This window comes from Scomber scombrus, chromosome 14 (genome assembly GCF_963691925.1).
Source record: "Scomber scombrus chromosome 14, fScoSco1.1, whole genome shotgun sequence".
Taxonomy (NCBI): domain Eukaryota; kingdom Metazoa; phylum Chordata; class Actinopteri; order Scombriformes; family Scombridae; genus Scomber; species Scomber scombrus.
The window spans coordinates 28,063,916-28,085,744 of NC_084983.1; the positions used below are offsets into that span (position 1 = coordinate 28,063,916).

Consider the following 21,829-nt stretch of genomic DNA (forward strand, 5'->3'; position numbering starts at 1 on the left):
GGGAGGAAAGAAGGAACGAGGGAGGGAGGAAAGAAGTTAGGACAGAAGGAAGGAAGAAAGGGGGAGGGAGGAAAGAAGGAACAGTCAAAACAGACGGGGTCAATTTGACCCGGGAGGACGACACGAAGGTTAAAGGGAGAGGAGCGTCCTCATATGGAAGTGTCTGTGTGTGTGTGTGTGTGTGTGTGTGTGTGTGTGCGTGTGCGTGTGCGTGTGTGTGTGCGTGTGCGTGCGTGTGCGTGTGCGTGTACAGCAGGCACATCTGTCAGCTGATTGGACTCCAGGTGTGTGAGATGATTGTAATCCAGTGTTTTTAATATCTTTCTCTCTCTCTATATATATATTTATATATTTAGTGGCACATTGTTCCTTTGGGTTCGGCAGTGAGGATGAAGTCTTCATGCGTCGCTCCGTGTTGTTCTTCATGCAGGATTGAATCGTGTGTGTGTGTGTGTGTGTGTGTGTGTGTGTGTGTGTGTGTGTGTGTGTGTGTGTGTGTGTGCATGTGTTCATCACTCATTTTTTTTTTTTTTTTTTTTTAACCTCCAGGAGCGCGGGTGCAGTTGAGTCTGCTGAACCCAGGCAGGGTGACCCGTCCGTGGGTGAAGATGTCTCGGTCGGGCCCCCGGTTCATCCGCTTGACGAGGTTCTTCTCGTAGAGCAGCGGGTGGTAAGCGCCCAGCGTGCACGCGGCGTCGTAGAAACGCTGGTAGTAGTGGCACAGCTCCGTCTTCCTCCGGGACGGCAGGAACTCGTACACGTGCACGACCTCGCACAGTGACATCATCAGCACGGTGCCTGGATGGGACGCAGAGAAGAAGAGAGGGTTAGGTTTTTAAGTTTGTGGAAGGAGGGAAGAAAGGAAGGAAGGAAGGAAGGAAGGACAGATGGGAGGAAGGAAGGATGGGAGGAAGGAAGGAAGGACAGATGGGAGGAAGGAAGGATGGGAGGGAGGAAGGAAGGAAGGACAGATGGGAGGAAGGAAGGACAGATGGGAGGAAGGAAGGAAGGAGGAAGGAAGGAAAGAAGGAAGGACAGATGGAAGGAAGGGGAAAAAGAAGGAAGGAAGGAAGGAAGGACATATGGAAGGAAAGAAGGAAGGACAGATGGAAGGAAAGAAGGAAGGACAGATGGAAGGAAGGAAGGACAGATGGAAGGAAGGAAGGACAGATGGAAGGAAGGAAGGACAGATGGATGGAAGGAATGAAGGGGAAAAGGAAGGAAGAAAGGAAGGAAGGAAGGACAGATGGAAGGAAGGAATGAAGGATGGATGGAAGGAAAGGAATGAAGGGGAAAAGGAAGGAAGGAAGGATGGCCGATGGAAGGAAGGAAGGAAGGGGAAAAGGAAGGAAGGACAGATGGATGGAAGGAAGGAAGGGCAGATGGAAGGAAGGAAGGAAGGAAGGAAGGAAAGACAGGTGGAAGGACAGGTGGAAGGAAGAAAGGAAGTACAGATGGAAGGAAGGAAGGAAGGAAGGACAGATGGGAGGAAGGAAGGACAGATGGGAGGAAGGAAGGACAGATGGGAGGAAGGAAGGGAGGACAGATGGGAGGAAGGAAGGACAGATGGGAGGAAGGGGAAAAGGAAGGAAGGAAGGAAGGAAGGAAGGACATATGGAAGGAAAGAAGGAAGGACAGATGGAAGGAAGGAAGGACAGATGGAAGGAAGGAAGGACAGATGGATGGAAGGAAGGACAGATGGATGGAAGGAAGGACAGATGGATGGAAGGAAGAAAGGAAGGAAGGAAGGAAGGACAGATGGAAGGAAGGAATGAAGGATGGATGGAAGGAAGGAATGAAGGGGAAAAGGAAGGAAGGAAGGATGGCAGATGGAAGGAAGGAAGGAAGGGGAAAAGGAAGGAAGGACAGATAGATGGATGGAAGGAAGGAAGGACAGATGGAAGGAAGGAAGGAAGGAAAGACAGATGGAAGGACAGGTGGAAGGAAGAAAGGAAGGACAGATGGAAGGAAGGAAGGAAGGAAGGAAGGACAGGTGGAAGGAAGGAAGGAAGGAAGGAAGGAAGGAAGGAAGGAGACAGATTAACCCTTTAACAGTACTAATTACCCAGCAGGCCGGAGGAAGGCGGGTTCCTCTGGATGGGCTCGGCCATGTTGTCTTGTATTCGCTGCCAGACCTGCCACTCAAAGCGAGGATGCAGGATGTAGAACGGCTGCGTAGGATGAAGCCTCCGGTACCTCTGGTACTGAGTGAAGATGGGATAGTCCGTCCTGTTGAACCACTGAGGAGGAAACAACCAGAACCATGAGGAGGAAACAACCAGAACCATGAGGAGGAAACAACCAGAACCACTGAGAGAGAAACAACCAGAACCATGTGGAGGAAACAACCAGAACCACGAGGAAGAAATGACCAGAACCATGAGGAAACAACCAGAACCATGAGGAGGAAACAACCAGAACCATGAGGAGGAAACAACCAGAACCATGTGGAGGAAACAACCAGAACCACTGAGAGAGGAAACAAACAGAACCACTGAGAGAGGAAACAACCAGAACCATGAGGAGGAAACAACCAGAACCATGAGGAAGAAACAACCAGAACCATGAGGAGGAAACAACCAGAACCATGAGGGTTAGTTTAAATTTAAAGGGTTAAAATGTGAAAATTGTTACATTTCATCTGGGAATCATGGAGATCAGGAACTATTTACAATTTTTAAAGTCCGTGTAAAGTAAGAATAAATATGTGTTCTGAGTTTAACATACCACAGAAAAGTGTGTTGTTAACCACCCTGCCAAATTTGAATGATTAAAAAAAAAAAAAAATCAGCAAATATATGAAATTAGGCTTCAAACTTGTGTAAAAGTCTGCCTCTGTCTCTGCTCCCAAACGCTGAAGCCCCGCCCCCTACCACGTGTCACCTGTCAATCTAAGTCACCACCTCTACCAGAAACATGGACGCTAGGTCTGAGAGCTTTCTGCTGCTAACTCAGCTGCTAGCTCAGCAGCTAACTCGGTGGTTAGCTTGGTTGCTAACTCGGCTGCTAGCTTGGTGGCTAACTCAGTGGTTAGCTCGGCGGCTAGCTCGGTGGTTAGCTCGACGGCTAACTCAGCTAACTGGCTAACTGTAGACTGTAGTAGTAGTGTGCGCTTTATGTATTTATACCTCTACAGCAGCAGGGGCGGGTTTATGCTAATCCTAGCTCCACAATTCAAATCTAAATGGTTGAAATGCTTTTTACACATTTTTTAGAAATACATTTATGACCTATTTAATGTGTTTATAAGAAAATGTCTGAATTCACTTTACACAGTCTTTTAGTGAAGTCACTATTAGTACAAGTCCATTTAAATACACTGTAGGTGATACAATATGTAATATTTATCATTCTTTTGTGGTTCCCTCTCTTTCACTCTTTCCTCCTTTAACTTCCTTTCTCTTCTTCCTCCTCCTCTCTTTCTTTATTTCTTTCTCCTCCAATTTCTTGTTCTTCCTTCTCTATTTCCTCCTTTTTCTTCCTTCCTTCCTTTCCTCCTACTTTTAGTTATTTCTTTCTCTTCTTCCTCCTCCTCCTCCTCCTCTTTCTTTCTTTATTGTTTGGATTACTGATGATCAGATGTGAACATTTAGTCTTTTTCTCTCTGAGTTGATGATGTAATCGCTACCTGTGTGAGGTCAGCAGAGAAAGGTGAGTTGATGATGTAATCGTTACCTGTGTGAGGTCAGCAGAGAAAGGAGCAGGATCCCAAGCTACCAGAGCGCCGGAGCTGTACAGAGAACTGGACAGGAAGCGATGGTCATCAGACGCCATCACCTACAACACAAAGAGTCATTTAAACATTATATCTACTGTCTGTCTATAGGAATAAAGACTTACTAGAATCTCATTGTATATTATAACTTTATGTATTTATTCTGTGTAAAGCTTTTCTCCTCATAACAAGAAACATTTACTGGATTAAAACTGGTTGTCAAACAAAAGAAGGAAGAAGGACAGATGGAAAGAAAGGGGAGATGGGAAGGAAGGAAGGAAGGAAGGAAGGAAGGGAGGAAAGATGGATGGAAGGAAGGGAGGAAAGATGGATGGAAGGAAGGAAGGAAGGACAGATGGAAGGAAAGGGGGGATGAGAAGGAAGGAAGGAAGGAAGGAAAGAAAGAAGACTGGAAGGAAGGAAGGGAGGAAAGATGGATGGAAGGAAGGAAGGAAGGAAGGAAGGAAAGATGGATGGAAGGAAAGAAGGAAGGAAAGAAGACAGGAAGGAAGGAAGGGAGGAAAGATGGATGGAAGGAAGGAAGGAAGGAAGGAAGGGAGGAAAGATGGATGGAAGGAAGGAAGGAAGGACAGATGGAAGGAAAGGGGGGGATGAGAAGGAAGGAAGGAAGGAAGGAAGGAAGGAAAGAAGACAGGAAGGAAGGAAGGGAGGAAAGATGGATGGAAGGAAGGAAGGAAGGAAGGAAGGAAAGATGGATGGAAGGAAAGAAGGAAGGAAAGAAGACAGGAAGGAAGGAAGGGAGGAAAGATGGAAGGAAGGAAGGAAGGAAGGAAGGGAGGAAAGATGGATGGAAGGAAGGAAGGAAGGACAGATGGAAGGAAAGGGGGGATGGGAAGAAAGGAAGGAAAAGGAGAAAGGACAGATGGAAAGAAGGAAGGAAGGAATGGAGGGAGGAAAGATGGAAGGAAAGGAGGACAGATCGAAGGAAGGAAGGAAGGAAAGAAGGAAGGAAGGACAGATGGAAAGAAGGAAGGAAGGACGGAGGGATAGAGGGAAGGAAGGAAGGAAGCAAGGAAGGATGGAAGGATGGAAGGAAGGTGTATTTACCTGCGAGTTGATGAGGCGGATTGTCGTTTTAGAGCCGACGTCATTCTCATAGCCGACGGTTGGAGCAGCGTTGAAGCGCAGAACGGCATCATGGGAGTCTGTAGACGAAGAGCAGTGATTTTAATACAAAGTGCATGCAAAGTGTTGATGGTTCAGACTTTACGGGGTTAACAGCACACAGAAAGGAGATTTAAAAATACCTTTTTCATGCTCACAGGAAGTATAGAACCAGAAGAGGAAATGGAATAATAATGTAATACTAATATAATACTCAATCATTAACGAGAGCTGCAGCTGTTTGGTTCTGAACACAGCATGTATTCACGTCTGAGACACTTTTAGGCAAATGAGTATTAAAATAAGCTGTAATCCGCTGAACCTGCCATCAGATACCAAAGTGAACAGTGTCATAATAAAAAGTCATTAACAAAGTATACAGACGTCTGTTTGCCCCCATCATGATAATAAAGTAAACAAAGTAGAGAACAAGGTTGGTTTTCACCATAGACTGTATATAAGAAATGGACGTAACATCCGTGATGTCACCCATTGGTTTATGGACTGCTGCTCGGAGGCCAATAGTATCGGATCTGAGCAGCGCCATCTTGAACATTTCTGGTGCATGCTGGGAAAAATAAAAACACGGATTCTACTTATATGGGCATCAGGAGGAGCATGAGGCGCCCTCCTGAACCTGTGAACCAATCAACCTGTCAATCACGACGTAGCCACGCCCTAATGCATACCCTGCTTTATCGTCACATATAAAATCAGGGAGGCCAAAATGTCCCAAATGAACATCATACTGCATTGAAGAAGGCTTTAAACTAGCGATTGAGACCATAAACACATTTTGAAAACGTTTACTGAGATTAGAAATCAAGTGAGAAGTTGGTGAATTCTCCATTGACTTGTATAGAGACGGAAGTCCTTTTGACACCAAAACGGTCGCCCCCTGGTGGCCTTTTGATAGAATGCAGCTTTAAGTTACTTCCTCGTTGGCCTCATTTCAGAGGACCAGAACTCCCCGCCTGGTTTTAACATTCATTAGATCTCTGTCTCTAGAGGAAGCTGATGAAAAGAGTTGGTGCTGAAAGTTTCTGAACTTAGGTGAGATGTTTAGTTTAACCATCGTGTCGTCCTCCCGGGTCAAATTGACCCTGTCTGTTTTGACTGTTCTTCCCTCCCTCCCTCCTTCCTTCTCTCTTTCTTTCCTTCCCCTTTCATTCTTTCCTTTGTCCTTCTTTCCTTCCTTTCTCCCTCCCTCCCTCCTTCCTTCCTTCCTCCCTCCCTCCTTCCTTCCTTCCTCCCTCCCTCCCTCCTTCCTTCCTCCATCCCTCCTTTTCTCTTTCCTCCCTCTTTCTTTATTCCTCCCTTCTTTCCTTTCCTTCTTCCTCCCTTCTTTCCTTTCCTTCCTTCCTTCTTTCCTCCCTCCGTCCTTCTCTCTTTCTTTCCTCCCTCCTACCTTCCTCTAATTTAAAAAAGAAGAAAATATAAAACCCTTTTAGACAAAGTGAAACCTGCTCAACAAAGCTTTATACCCATAGATTACATCGCTGATAACTGCTGCTGCAGGTAACCACGGCAACGGGCTTCATCAGGAGCTAAGTGACCGCTGAAACCAAACATCCTGTTACAACGGGTTTATGGTGCAATAACGTGGTTGGACTTGGGCTTGTGTAATATTGCGTAACACACTCGCGGCTGTGACTCGCCCGTGTTATGTTTTTCCCACGAGTATCAAAGATTACATCATCTTACCTTCCCTCTATATTAAGACTTATGACAATAGAATAGAAATCATAAATCATTTTGTTTTATTATTGTGATGATGTTTCCGTCGCCTTCAGGCCCGTTGCTATGGAAACGACTGATAAGCTTTTCAATTCTTATCAATGTTAGTTCTTTGCTTTTATTACATAATTAAGATATAAGAGATTAATATAGCACACACGACGTAGCCACATTGTGATTGTGAGTCTATAAATAATAAGTTTGAAGGGAAAGGTATTAACCAGCCGTTACTATGGAGACGAGGAGACTATATCACTAATATTCTCCCTTACAGAGTTTTTTCTGTTAATATTTTTTGTGCTGTAACTCAATATGTTTGTTAACCTCTTCCACTAGAACAGGGATGTTAAACACTTTCCTTTCATTCTTTCCTTCCTTCCTGTCTTCTTTTCCTTCCTTCATTCCTTCCTTCCTTCCTGTCGTCTTTTCGTTCCTTCCTTCCTTTCTTCTTTTCCTTCCTTCCTCCCTTCTGTCTGTCCGTCCTTCATTTGTTTCCTTCTTTCCTTTCCTTCCTTCCATCTGTCCTTCCTGTCTTCCTTTCCTTCCTTCCTCCCTTCTGTCTGTCCGTCCTTCATTTCTTTTATTCCTTCCTTCCTTCCTTCCTTTCTCCCTTCATTCTGTATTTCCTTCCTTTCTTCCTTCATTCTGTCCTTCCTAACTTCCTCCCCTCTTTCCTTCCTTCCTTCATTCTGTCTTTCCGTTCGTCCTTCCTTTCCTTCCTTCCTTTCTTCCATCCTTCCCTCTTTTCTTCCCATCTTTCCATATGTCCTTCCTGTCTTCCTTTCCTTCCTTCGTCCCTTCTGTCTATCCGTCCTTCAATTCTTTCCTTCCTTCCCGTCGTCTTTTCATTCCTTCCTTCTGTCCTTCCTTTCTCCCTTCATTCTGTATTTCCTTCCTTTCTTCATTCTGCCATTCCTAACTTCCTCCCCTCTTTCCTTCCTTCATTCTGTCTTTCCGTCCGTCCTTTATTTCCTTCCTTCCATCTTTCCATCCTGTCGTCTTTTCCTTTCTCCATTCCTTCATTCATTTCTTCACTTCCTTCTTCCCTTTTTCCATCTTTCCTCCCAGTCTTCTTTTCACCCCTACCTCCCTCCTTCCCTCCGTCCTTCCATCCTTCCTTCTTTTTAATAATCCGGCCCACATGTAATTATAAAATCATCTCACCTATCTCTTTGCCGAGTCCGGAGGAGCGGAGCGACCCGGCGGACGACACCACGGCGCAGCTCCTGTACGGGCCGAGGTCAGAGGTCAGCTGCTTCAGAGGAAGCTGAGCGGCGAGCGGCAGAGACGAGAAGGGAGCGAGGTCTGCGGTCAGAGTCGCCACCTCCACTTTGTTCTTCATCTGGCAGAGAAGCTCGGGGCCGCTGAGCTTCGGCCGGCTGGAAGAACCGCCGGGGCCCGAAACCTCCACGCCGTATTTATTCATCGCCTGCGGACAAAATACAGTAATTCAATATTTCTAAAAGGTTAATAGAGTTCAAAGAAAAGTGAAAGTTTAATAGTTTAAACTTAATTTTGATCTAGTTCATCTCAAAATTTGGACATTATGAATCCAGATTTTGGCTTTGAAAAGAAAACTTTAACCCTCCTGTTGTCCTCAAGTCAAGGAAGGAAGGAAGGAAGGAAAAGAGTAAGGAGAGAAGGAAGGAAAGGAGGGAGTGAGGGAGGGAGGGAAGAAGGAAGAAAGGAAGGAAGGAAGGAAAGGAGTAAGGAAGGAAAGGAGTAAGGAGAGAAGGAAGGAAAGGAGGGAGGGAGGGAGGAAGGAAGGAATGAGGGAATGAGGAAGGAAGGAGTAAGGAGAGAAGGAAGGAAAGGAGGGAGTGAGGGAGGGAGGGAAGAAGGAAGAAAGGAAGGAAGGAAGGAAAGGAGTAAGGAGAGAAGGAAGAAAGGAGTAAGGAGAAAAGGAAGGAAAGGAGTAAGGAAGGAAGGAAGGAAAGGAGTAAGGAAGGAAGGAAGGAAAGGAGTAAGGAGAGAAGGAAGGAAATGAGGGAGGGAGGGAAGGAAGGAAAGGAGTAAGGAAGGAAGGAAGGAAAGGAGTAAGGAGAGAAGGAAGGAAAGGAGGGAGGGAGGGAGGGAGGAAGGAAGGAATGAGGAAGGAAGGAGTAAGGAGAGAAGGAAGGAAAGGAGGAAGGAAGGAAATGAGTAAGGAGAGAAGGAAGGAAAGGAGGGAGGGAGGGAGGGAGGAAGGAAAGAAGGAAGGAAGGAAGAAAGGAAAGAAGGAAGGAAGGAAGGAAGAAATGAGGAAGGAAGGAAGGAAGGAAGGAAGTAAGGAAGGAAAGGAGGGAGTAAGGAGGGAAGTGAGGAAAGAAGTATGAAAGGAGGAGGGAACAAAGAAAGAGGGAAGGAGGGGAAGAACAAAGGAAAAATTAAAGAAAGAGGGAGGAAGGAAGGAAAGAAGGAACAGTCAAAAGAGATGAGTCACACAAACCAATGGGTTACATTATTAAATACAGTCTACGGTCAGAATATGAACAGTATGTAAAGGGTTAAATCCCAAAACTCACCTGATAGTTCTGCACCACCTTCTTCAGCCTGTTTCCCAGCATGCTGCTGGACGTCTCGTCGTTCCAAACTTCTCCGAGGAGTCCCTGAGGCCCGAAGAAGTCCGCGTCCCCTTTCCCGCTCAGCTCGCCCCTCCGCCGGCGCCCGAACAGCGTCTCCATCGCCCGCATGAAGGGCCGCGGCAGCATCTGGGTGAAGAAAACCTCCGGACGGCTCGCGCTCCCTCGACTTCCGCTTCGTGGCCGACTCTTCGTGGGTGTGGTTGGCCGAGGAGAGGACGGGGATCGGACGGTGAGGGTCGCCCGGGACGACGCCTGGGAGCTTCTGGGGGTCGACGTAGGCGGGTTTGGCTCCGCCTCTCAGCACCTAAAGGAGTCAGATGGACGTTAAAGAGCCGTTAATGACAAAATGTTGAGGTTTTATTTGTGGTGTTTCCTTCCAGAGGAGTTCATTTTCTTTAACCCTTCTGTTGTCCTCGAGTCAAGGAAGGAAAGGAGGGAAGGAGGAAGGAAGAAGGAAGGAAGGAAGGAAGGAAGGAAGGAAGGGAGGCAGGAAGGAAGAAGGAAGGAAGGAAAGGAACGAGGCAAGGGAAGAAAGGAAAGAAGAAAGTGAGGAAGGAAGGACGGAGGAACGAAGGAAGAAGAAAGGTAGGGGGGAGGAAAGAAAGAGAGAAGGAGGGAGGGAGAAAGGAAAGGAAGGAAGGGAGGAAGGAAGGAAAGAAGGTCAGAGGGAAAGGAGGAAGGGAGGAAGGTAGGGGCGAGGAAAGAAAGGAAGGAAGGAGGGAAGGAAAGAAGAAGGGAGGGAGGGAGGAAGGAAGGAAAGGAACGAGGCAAGGGAGGAAAGGAAAGAAGAAAGTGAGGAAGGAAGGACGAGGAACGAAGGAAGAAGAAAGGTAGGGGGAGGAAAGAAAGAGAAGGAGGGAGGGAGAAAGGAAAGGAAAGGAAGGAAGGGAGGAAGGAAGGAAAGAAAATCAGAGGAAAGGAGGAAGGGAGGAAGGTAGGGGGGAGGAAAGAAAGGAAGGAAGGAGGGAAGGAAAGAAGAGAAGGAGGGAGGAGGAGGAAGGAAGGAAAGGAAGGAGGGAGGAAGGAAAGGAAGGAAGAGGGAGGGAGGAAGAAAAGAAGGTTAAATTCACGATTAAAATTAACCTGTGCTCTATAGTTTTATCTCCGTATCAATAATTTTGAGAGTTACTTGCACTGAAAGCTCATAATCATCAATAATCAGTGACTCAGCGATAGAAACCCAACAGACCTTGATGACAGAGTGTGTGCGAGGTTGAGCTCGGGTTCGCGCCCGGACGCCGAAGATGGCGTCGGTGACGGGGAACGCTGTCTCGGCACAGATGGCGTAGAGCAGAGCCATGGAGATGCAGAAGAAGGCCATGCAGACGACTCCACGGCGAGCTCGACGCCTCAGACGCCACAACAGGCTGACTCTGTCCATCGCTGCACCGGGGATCTGCGGAGAGGACACACACACACCACACACATTTAGCCAAAACAGCTCAGCAATGATGTCACCTGCACACAAACATGTACTTGTATGTATAATCCTGTGTTTGTCCGCACTGATAAAAAGTGATTGATTGTTACTTTATTGATCCTGAAACACCGTCAGGAGGAAATCACACAGGTTAAAGTATAAGGAAGTAATAGAAATACAAATTACAGACACATTTTTACATTGTCAGAAAGGTGATAATTCAAATGCAGAGAGCGTCTGTCTCCACATAATATCATCTTCTGAGTGTTTTAATGGTTTTATTTTGACTTTATTAAATGACTTTATTTCTCTCATTCAGCAGCTTTGTTGTGTTAGATTCTGACCAAAACTCATCTCATATAGAGCTTCCTTGTTTAAGGGGATAAAGCGGTATTTGGGAGAAGCAGTCGCCAAGATAACAACACCCCCCCAACCCTTCCTGTCTTCATTTCCTTCCTTCTTTTCATTCCTTCCTTCGTCCCTTCCCTTTCTTCATTCAGTCCTTCCTAACTTCCTCCCCTCTTTCCTTCCTTCATTCTGTCTGTCCTTTATTTATTTCCTTCCATGTCCTTTTCCCATCTTTCCTTCCTTCCATCCGTCCTTCCTTCTTTCTTGTCCTTCCTTCCTTCCTTCCTCCCTCCCTTCCCTCTTTTCTTCCCATCATTCCTTCCTTCCTCCCTTTTTCCATCTTTCTTTCTTCCTTCCTTCTTTTCCTCTTTTCTTCCCATCATTCCTTCCTTACTCCCTTTTTCCATCTTTCCTTCTTCCTTCTTTTCCTCTTTTCTTCCCATGTTTCCTTCTTTCCTTTCATCCATCTGTCCTTCCTGTCTTCTTTTCGTTCCTTCCTGTCTTCTTTTCACCCCTCCTACTTTACTTCCTTCCATCTTTTTAAAAATCCCACATGAGATAAAGGAGTTTGACAGAAAGAAAGAAAGCGTAGGAGAGAAATAAGAGAGAGAAATAACAAGAAGTAGGAGGAAAGGAAGGAAGAAAGAAAGACAGTAAGAAAGAAAGAGATTCTGACCACAACTATCTGACTTTACTTTCAATGTTAACAAACAGAGATAGATGTCCTCATCTCATATAGAGCTTCCTTGTTTAAGGGGATAAAGCGGTATTGGAGAAGCAGTCGCCTCCAATCTAACAAGATAACCAGATAACAACATAATCCCCCCCCCCCCCCCCCACACATCCCTCCACCTCAGGCAGGGACTGTTTGGAGGAAGATAAAATAATCATCCTGGAGCTTCATTCATGCTGCTTTCTATTTACCTCTGAAGTTGGAAGCTGGAGCTAGGATTGACGTCACACCCCAAAGTTTGAAGTGTTCCCACTCTCAATGGGAACTGGGTTGACTTGCCTTTTTACTTCCTCTCCCCAGATTACCTGCATGGTTTGGCCCCTCCCACATCATTAAGGGATTGCTATCACCTGTTGGGAGCCTTTATAAACTGGGCGACTCCCAGATGGCTTTCAGTCACTCCATTTTGGGTTTTTTCTTGGTTGTGTTTGGTGTCAGAGATGGTAAAAGTATTCACATCAGTACTTAAGTAGAAGTACAGATACTTGTGTAAAACAAAGAGCATTTTATGTAACTTTTATCATTCTTCTATTGAAAGTCTGTTGATGTTTTTCTTTTATTTGTTGGTTTTATGGTCTCAGCAGCATTAGATCATTGGAGTCCAGCTAACAGACTTAAGTTCCGGTTGCCATGCCAACCTGTGGTCTTTTTGTTGTTCTTTCCATGTGACTTGAGGCTGCAAACTGAATTGCCCTTCAGAGATAAATAAAGTTGTTTGATTGATTGAGATGTGCTTTATTTTACAGTGTGTAGTGTGTTATGGTCAAATCATGGTTTCCGCTATGTACATTTTGTCGGGTCGGGCCGCCACGCAGGCACGTGGTGCACAGTATGTATTTGAATAGATTGTAAATAATTTCTCCCCTAAACTCTTTAATAACTTAAGAGATAACTCTCTCAATAGTTATCTAATAAAACTTGTGTTTGTGGCAACCATATCTGTTATAAGAAATTAATGATTTATGAAATTAATGATTTTCTATTTACCCTTAATAAAGGAGACTGGATTCGAAATATCAAAGTTTAAGTAGAATTTATTTAACTTGTACAAGTGGAGCGTTTATTAATGCAACAGACAGAGTTGCAATAGAAAAGGCTCCCCAGAGAGGTTTTATGATGTTCTTCTACCTGCGCTGCCTCAGTCGCCTCCAATAACTGACAGATATTTCCATAGACAGCATATATACATATTCCCTTAATCAGTAGGCAAACAGAAGCTCAAAAAGTGACTCCTCCATCTCACCTAGAGTTGAACTCTCTTTCTGCCAGTCTCAGCAAACAGTATGAGTACCAGTACCATAGAACAGTTATGTAAAACAGGGACACACACACACACATTGTATGAATTGAAACATCTGAAGTATAATCCTAATTTTTATAACAATATCTTGTCAGATTCATTCGTTCATAGAGACAGGTAGTGCATTTTTCTTTGTGTGTGCACGGGTCAGGTCGGGTCGGGTTTGGGGAAGGAGTCAGAGGCGGACTTAACAAAGGCATAGGTTGCCAATAGGGGCCCCCCTTGAAAACTTGACTCTGCTACTCTGCTATTAAGTTTCATTGGATAAAAATCAAATGTTTGCAACCATGAACTTCATTTTAAATCCAAAAAAATATGTCTAATGGCGCTTTTCTAATACACAGTTCTAGCATGACTCGACTCGACTCTGATTTGTTGGTGTGTGATGTTCTGTGCTATCCAGATTGCAATGCATGCGACTGAGTGTGATAGTCCAGGGCAGAGTGTTTGATGGTGAGGAGGGAAAGAATGTCTTTGTCGTCTGACTATTTGAGGAAGCTCAGTTTAGGGTGACGGACAGTTGCAGTCATTGGTCATTGGAATTGCGTCCAAGTACAGTACTTAAATATGCATTAAATAACATGTTGGACACACTGATTGGGTCCATGAGGTCACATGCTAGTCTACAGCCTTCCTCGTTAGTATAGTGGACAGTATCTCCGCCTGTCACGCGGAGTTCTTTATGTTCTCCATGTGGAACCTTTTACTGTGGATTTGATAAATGTCTGCCATGTTTGGTGACGCTCTTAATGTTTGTTGTCTTATGGGGCTTTCCACTACACAGTTCTAGCACGACTCAACTCGGCTTGGCTCGACTGGACTCGACACTGTTTTTTTGCGTTTCCATCAGGGATAGTACCTGGTACCTGGTGCTTTTTTAGTATCTGCTCTGCCGAGGTTCCAAGCGAGCCGAGCCGATACTAAAATGTGACGTCAACAGACTGCCGGCCACTGATTGGTCAGAGAGTCACTGGAAGAGTCATGAGCCGTCCCACACAAGAATCAAACCCGACATTTTTAAATACCAACAACAGCGTTACAGAGATTAGTTTCTCTTCTCTTGCTTTATGTGAGACAGAAAGCCTCATACAGCAGCAAGTACACCATCGCCTCCATTGTTTATGTCTTTGTGTCACGTATAAAACGAACTCACGGCAGTTTCGTGCAGCCGTTGCTATGACGACCCCGCTTACGTTGAGTAGGTACCGAGTTGAGTAGAGTCGAGTCGAGTCGTGCTGGAACTGTATAAAGTCACTGAGGTTGAAACAAGTAAATAGTAACGAACAATGTGAGGAGTAGAAAGGACAGATATTTGTGTTCAAATGTAGGGAGGAAAAGTAAAGTACAAATACCTGAAAATCTACTTAAGTACAGTAACTAAGTACAAATAGTAACTTCCTCTAGCTCTGGTTCGGTGTAACTTGGTTCATCTTCTTTTTGACTTTACATCTGATTTCTCTAACTTTACCCTCCTGTTGTCCTCAAGTCAAGGAAGGAAGGTAGGAAGAAGGAAGGAAAGGAGGGAGGGAGGAAGGAAGGAAGGAGGGAAGGAAAGAAGGAAGGGAGGGAGGAAAGAAGGAAGGGAGGAAGGAAAGGAAGGAAGGAAGAAAGGACGGAGGAAAGAAGGAAGGGAGGAAGGTAGGGGGAGGAAAGAAAGAGAGAAGGATGGAGGGAGGAAGGAAGGAAAGGAAGGAAGGAAGGAGGGAAGGAAAGAAGGAGGAAGGACAGAAGCAAGGAAGAAAGGGGGATGGAGGCAGGAAAGAAAGAAAGACAGAGGAAAGAAGAAAGGGAGGAAGGTAGGGGAGGAAAGAGAGAAGGATGGAGGGAGGAAGGGAAGGAAGGAAGGAAAGGAAGGAGAGAAGGAAAGAAGGAGGGAGGGAAGGACGAAGGACAGAAGCAAGGAAGAAAGATGGATGGAAGAAGGAAAGAAGGGAGGAAAGAGAGAGGAAGGAAAGAAAGAGAGAAGGAGTGAGGGAGGAAGGACAGACAGACAGAAGGAAGGAAGGAAAGGAGGAAAGAAGGAACAGTCAAAACAGACAGGGTCAATTTGACCCGGACGACCCTCCCTTCTTCATTGAACTCTTGAACATTATCACAACATAAAAATGAAACTAAATGCACAAACAGAATAAAGGTTCTTACTATTAGAGGTTCTTCTTTTTTTTTGCAAAGTCAGAGATCAGGTGCTAAAAGTCCAGCAGCTCCTTCACCAGCTCAGAGTCAAAGCATCAAACAGGCATGCAGGAAGCCTCTTTATGCAAATACAACTTTTATCACGTCTTTTTTTTAATGTATTGCATCAGAGTCTTTCTTTCTGTTATGTGCTTCCCCAATGTGCTATTTTCTATTTGGTTACACCCAGCACTGTCCACTTCCTCATTAGTGATCCATTCCTCCCACCCATCACTTAACAAGCTAACCACTAACCAGCAGTTAAATAAATGAGAAATGAAACAAACAATAATTATCAACATCAAGAGAGTGGGTCTATTTCTGTGAAGTCTGATCCCAAAAAAAAGAAAAAAGAAGAAAGAGTCAAATTGACCCCGTCTGTTTTGACTGTTCCTTCTTTCCTCCCTTCCTCCCTCCTTCTCTCTTTCTTTCCTTCTTCCTTCCATCTTTCCTTCCATATTTCCTTCCTTCCTTCCCTCCTTCCTTCCATCTTCCCTTCTTCCTTCCATCTTTCCTTCTTTCCTTCTCTTCCCTCCATCTTTCCTTCCTTCTCTTCCTTCCATCTCTTCCCTCCTTCCTTCCTTACATCTTTCCTTCCTTCCTTACTTCCTTCCTTCCTTCCTTCCTTCCATCTTCCCTTCTTCCTTCCTTCCTTCCCTCCTTCCTTCCATCTATCCTTCCTTCCTTCCTTCTTCCCTTTTTCCTTCCATCTTTCCTTCCTTCTTTCCTTTTGTCCTTCCTTCTTTCCTTCCCTCCCTCCTGATGTAGACTGATGTATCTTTACACCCTGACTTCATGAGGTCATTCCAGTTGAAATATCCGACTTCTGAGTACAACTTGAACGCACCGTTAGACCCTGGTTCCTCCAATGGAAACGCAGGTAGAGGAACCTTTAAAACACCAGAAACCAACACTATCACCATAGATACCACTAGAGGTGAGTGAGAAATTATGTTTTTTTTAGCCAAACCTTTAATAACTGCGACCTGATTCAAACACTAAATGACAACAAAAATAGATTCTCCACAACAGTAAATCACAAAGATGGTTTTTATTATCATTGAATCACTGCCTCGAAATACTATATGTGAGTGAATGAATAGGAAGAGAAAAGGGTGAAGAAGCCTGCCATGAATGCCTCGGGTGATGGGTGAAATGAGGGAGAAAGAGCAGACGAGGAGGAGGAGAAGGAGGAGGAGGAGGAGGAGGATGACCTTATTTGTAAAGACAGAATAAGAACGGAGAAGGAGGACGAGAGATGCTGATAGAAATGGCGGACAAAAGAGAGAGCGAGAGAGAGAGAGAGAGAGAGAGAGAGAGAGAGAGAGAGAGAGAGAGAGAGAGAGAGAGAGAGATATCCGTTAAGAATATTAAGACCATAGACTGTATATAAGAAATGGACGTAACATCCATGACGTCACCCATTGGTTTGTGGACTGCTGCTCGGAGCCCAATAGTTTCGGATCTGAGCAGCGCCTGAAAATTTCAGGTGCATGCTGGGAAAAATAAAAACAGGGATTCTACTTATATGGGCATCAGGAGGAGCATGAGGCGCTCTCCTGAACCTGTGAACCAATCAACCTGTCAATCACCACGTAGCCACGCCCTAATGCATACCCTGCTTTATCGTCACATATAAAATCAGGGAGGCCAAAATGTCCCAAATGAACATCATACTGCATTGAAGAAGGCTTTAAACTAGCGATTGAGACCATAAACACATTTTGAAAACGTTTACTGAGGTTAGAAATCAAGTGAGAAGTTGGTGAATTCTCCATTAACTTGTATAGAGACGGAAGTCCTTTTGACACCAAAACGGTCGCCCCCTGGTGGCCTTTTGATAGAATGCAGTTTTAAGTTACTTCCGCGTTGGCATCATTTCAGAGGACCGGAACTACCCGCCTGATTCTGACTCAAAATGGAAGAAAAACATCTGTTTATATCTGTATCAAATCCTTTTGTCTTCTACTTTTATCTTTTTTTGTTGTTGTTGTTTGTAGGACTGCAACAATTAATATATAATTGGCGACTATTTCAATAATCGATACATCGTTTAAGACATTTTTTTAAGAAGAAATGAGAAGTATTTTCTAGTTCCAGCTTCTGGATTGTGAGGATTTTAAACTTAATATCTTAAAAATATAAATAAAACAGCCAATTTGAAGATGAATCAATGAATAGAGAATATAATCAGCAGACATATTGAGCTTATCGTCATGCTATAATAAATGCAAAAGCTTTTTTTTTTACATACTGAACAACATGCAAATATATATATAAATAGAGATATAAGAAACTCTGCAGTGAGGGAGGGAATGAAATCCATTACAGCAGTTAGTGGCTTCACTTTATGCCACAGTGTGTTTCATAGTTTCCCACATTCGACCCGACAATCAATTAATGGAGGTAAATGAACAATGTGGCTTTAGCACAGCTGAGGAAATCATATTAATAACCGCTGTGATAGTAACATTAAAGGAAAGAGGAAGTCAGAGCTTTACAGAGAGAAGTACTAACATGAATATTTAACAGTAACTTTATGAGACCATAAATCTGATGTGGTTAAGTCAAATTTAAACGGTTAAAATGTGAAAATAAACGTATGAATAACGTCTTTTTTTGTGGACCCAGCATCAAATTTCTTCTTTTAAATCCATTTTGAGAGAATATATTAGTAAGAAGAAAGGAGGGAGGGAGGAAGGACAGAGGAAAGAAGGAAGGGAGGAAGGTAGGGGGGAGGAAAGAAAGAGAGAAGGAGGAAGGGAGGTAGGGAGGGAGGGAGGAAAAAAGGAAGGACAGAAGGAAAGGAAGGAAGGTAGGAAGGAGGGAGGGAAGGAAAGAAGGAAGGAGGGAGGGAAGGAAAGAAGGAGGGAGGGAGGAAGGACAGAAGGAGGGACAGAAGGAAAGGAAGGAAGGAAGGAAGGAAGGAAGGGAGGAAGGTAGGGGGGAGGAAAGAAAGAGAGAAGGAGGGAGGGAGGGAGGGAGGGAGGAAAGAAGGAAGGACAGAAGGAAAGGAAGGAAGGTAGGAAGGAGGGAAGTAAAGAATGAGGCAGGGAGGAAGGACAGAGGAAGGAAGGAAGGAAGGAAGGTAGGGGGGAGGAAAGAAAGAAAGAAGGAGGGAGGGAGGGAGGGAGGAAGGACAGACGAAAGGAAGGGAGGAAAGAAGGAACAGTTAAAACAAACGGGGGCAATTTGACCCGGGAGGACGACACGAAGGTTAAACAAGATGACGAGGATCTGAATCAACGTAACTCTGAATCTGAACCAGTTCCCACATGAAAAGGATGAAGACCTTGACCTGAATTCAAACATCACACACGAAGAAGTGAAGAATCTAAACCAGGACGTAATTATAACTCAGTAACATCAGCCTGGATTCATGTTTCTCTACTGTGCTCTATTTATGCAGCCAACTGGACGAACACCAGACATGACCACTACATGGACGATCGATTGAACATATCAACCATGTTGCTGCATACAAAGGCAGACAAACCTATAAAATCAATAAGTTCATGCTGTGTTATTTCTATACATACAGCAGCTGGAGGCGGTTCGACTGCACGCTGTACAACATGACAGCAGTTTGATCTGAATAACAGTCACAGTGTCGCTCAGTAATGGCTCAATAATCAATAACTGTATGTGAGTCGAGGTTGGTTTAGATGCATTTTTATTTTCCATCCATGTCACTTCATTCAGTAAAAGACTGGAGGCAAAATGATTTCCAGTTAAAGGACTGGTTTGTTACACTAAACTCCATACACTTCATTTTTGCCCAAAATCTTTGATTCTAGAGAAGAATTGGTGTCAAACTTATGGATTTTGTCTCTACTATAATATAATCTTGTCATTTATTTATATTGTATTAAACGTACATTTTCATTGGTGGTAATTTGATAGGTAATTAGTAGTAGTAGTTGCAGACATTTATCACATCCACAGTGAAAAGTACCAGCTGGAGAACATAAAGAACTCCCCGTCGGGAGGCGGGCGGAGATACTGTCCACTATACTAACGAGGAAGGCTGTAGACTGACATGTGACCTCATGGACCGAATCAGTGGGTTGCAGGTGTGTCTAACATGCTATTTAATACACATCAAAGTACTGTACTTGGACGCAATTCCCATGACCAATGACTGCAACTGTCCGTCACCCTCAGCTACGCTTCCTCAAATAGTCAGACGACAAAGACATTCTTTCCCTCCTCACCATCAAACACTCTGCCCTGGACTATCACACTCAGTCGCATGCATTGCATTCTGCATAGCACAGGACATCACACACCAACAAATTACCATTTTACCCTTTTGCCCTCCTGGTGCTGGTACAGAGCATTGAGGTGCAGAAGCTTTGGGAAAAGCCAGATTACAATGTTTTATTGAGAACAACAGCGCCACCAAAATCCTGCATGGTGGTAAACGTGTATTACATCCACAATGAAAGGTTCCACATGGAGAACATAAAGAACTCCCCGTCGGGGAATCGAACCCCGGTCTTCCGCGTGACAGGCGGAGATACTGTCCACTATACTAACGAGGAAGGGTGTGGACTATCATGTGACCACATGGAGCAAACCAGTGGGCTGCAGGTGTGTCTAACATGTTATTTAATGCATATTTAAGTTACTGTACTTGGACACTATTCCAATGACCAATGACTGCAACTGCCCGTCACCCTAAACTGCGCTTCCTCAAATAATTAGACGACAAAGACGTTATTTCCCTGCTCACCAACAAACACTCTGCCCTGGACTATCACACTCAGTCGCATGCATTGCAATCTGGATAGCAAAGGACATCACACACCAACAAATCACCACTTCACCCTTTTGCCCTCCTGGTGCTGGTACAGAGCATCGAGGTGCAGAAGCTTTGGGAAAAGCCAGATTCTGATTTTTTTTTGGGAACATATAGCAACAGCGCCACCACTTCCTGCATGGTGGTAAACGTGTATTACATCCACAATGAAAGGTTCCACATGGAGAACATAAAGAACTCCCCGTCGGGGAATCGAACCCCGGTCTTCCGCGTGACAGGCGGAGATACTGTCCACTATACTAACGAGGAAGGCTGTAGACTATCATGTGACCTCATGGACCGAATCAGTGGGCTGCTGGTGTGTCTAACATGTTATTTAATACATATATCTAGCTGATTATACTCGTACTTTTATATGAGTTTGATTTTGAAGGTATAAGTTCTTTGAATTAACTTGTTTATGCTATAATCAAATTTATTAGACTAGATAGATAGATAATAAGTAAACACATGAATAAATAAATATAAAATGAACATGTGCTTTTTTAGTTTTAGAGAATCAACAGAAAAGAACAATAAAAAAAGTTTTTAAAATGCTATTGAGAAAAAAACGCCTCCGAAATCCCCAAAAAATGACAAACATTTATACCGGCTGGAGAAAAAAAAAAAAGAACTCCCCGTCGGGGAATCGAACCCCGGTCTTCCGCGCGGCAGCCGAGAATTCTTTAGCTAAACGCCCTAAAACATTTCCCATTCATTCTCTATGGTAGTGCTAAACCACTACGGATGTAATATATTTTCGGACGCTACGACTTGGTGGCGCTGTTTTTACCAGCTCGCTCCTCTAGAGTCATTCTTCATTCTACACTGACTTTCGTGGAGACAACAAGTCATCTGAACGGTTCACTTCATACGGTCATTTATCAAAGGTAAGACACGTATTTTGTGATAAATATGAGTAATAAAATAGTAATACACTACAGGATGAATATACAGTCATGTCACCGGGTTTGTGTTACGATCTCATTCAAACTTTACCGCTGATTCACCTGTTGAGTTATGTCAGGGAATAGCCGGCTTTTCTCTTTTAGACAGGTTTGGTGTAATTACGGGATACATTTATTGTTTTATTATACTGTTTTTTTGTGTCACGATGTTAAAACGCGTCGTCAGTAATTATTTTATTTTGATTATAATGTGGTGAAATCTGCGTTAATTCATGAATGAACATGAACTTTTTTTTACACTTATCTGAATAGTATTGATGTAGATTGATGTTATCGTGTATACGGCTTGTATGATGACTTGTTTGGTAGCTGCTATCATTATTATTATTATAGCCGCAGTATTATTCAAATGTATGTTTTTACCCTGTATTTCCACTCTTCTTCCCACACATCTTTTTTAACCCCTCACTCTTTCTCATGTTAATTATCACACCTCCCCTCCCCCCTTCTTCACACCTCCTACAGTGTGTGTTTGCTCACACACAAACTCAGTGCTTTTGAAGATGTAGAGAAGAAAGTTTTTTTTTTATATAGGCCAAGTTGTAAAATGTGATGTGAAAAACACCTGAAATAAATAAAAGAAATGGGGGCTGCTCTCACCAAAACGGTCCAGGCTACATTGGGACATGCATAACATGAAAAATAATGAATAAAGTAATAATAATAATAACACTGTATAGAGGTGTGTGTGTGTGCGTGTGTGTGTGTCAGGTGGTTCAGGTAAATACTGTGTACTGTACTTTCACAGGTGTCTGTGTAATGTTAAGTATGCTTTCACTGTTTATTTGTATAGCACCCATGTCTCTGAGGGTTTTTCACACTATGCCATGTTGTGCGCAACATCTACATATCATGTGTGGAATCTGTAAGGGGAAACCCAGACAAATAGAGTGAGAAAATGTAGACAGGCTGAGATATAAATGTACTAACCCCTGCTCCCCATTGA

General features: G+C 44.0%; 1 protein-coding gene across 1 annotated transcript in view; it reads right to left on the reverse strand.

The window, feature by feature from the left end:
• Positions 1 to 329: 329 nt before the first annotated feature.
• st6gal1 (ST6 beta-galactosamide alpha-2,6-sialyltranferase 1) overlaps positions 330 to 21,829 on the reverse strand; it is a 57,999-nt gene continuing 36,499 nt past the window's right edge. The window contains 8 exon segments of the mRNA XM_062433301.1: positions 330 to 798; positions 2,066 to 2,240; positions 3,676 to 3,777; positions 4,784 to 4,881; positions 7,742 to 8,006; positions 9,082 to 9,279; positions 9,281 to 9,445; positions 10,331 to 10,537. Of these exon segments, the coding sequence (XP_062289285.1) occupies positions 539 to 798; positions 2,066 to 2,240; positions 3,676 to 3,777; positions 4,784 to 4,881; positions 7,742 to 8,006; positions 9,082 to 9,279; positions 9,281 to 9,445; positions 10,331 to 10,537 (1,470 nt within the window). The 3' untranslated portion in view covers positions 330 to 538.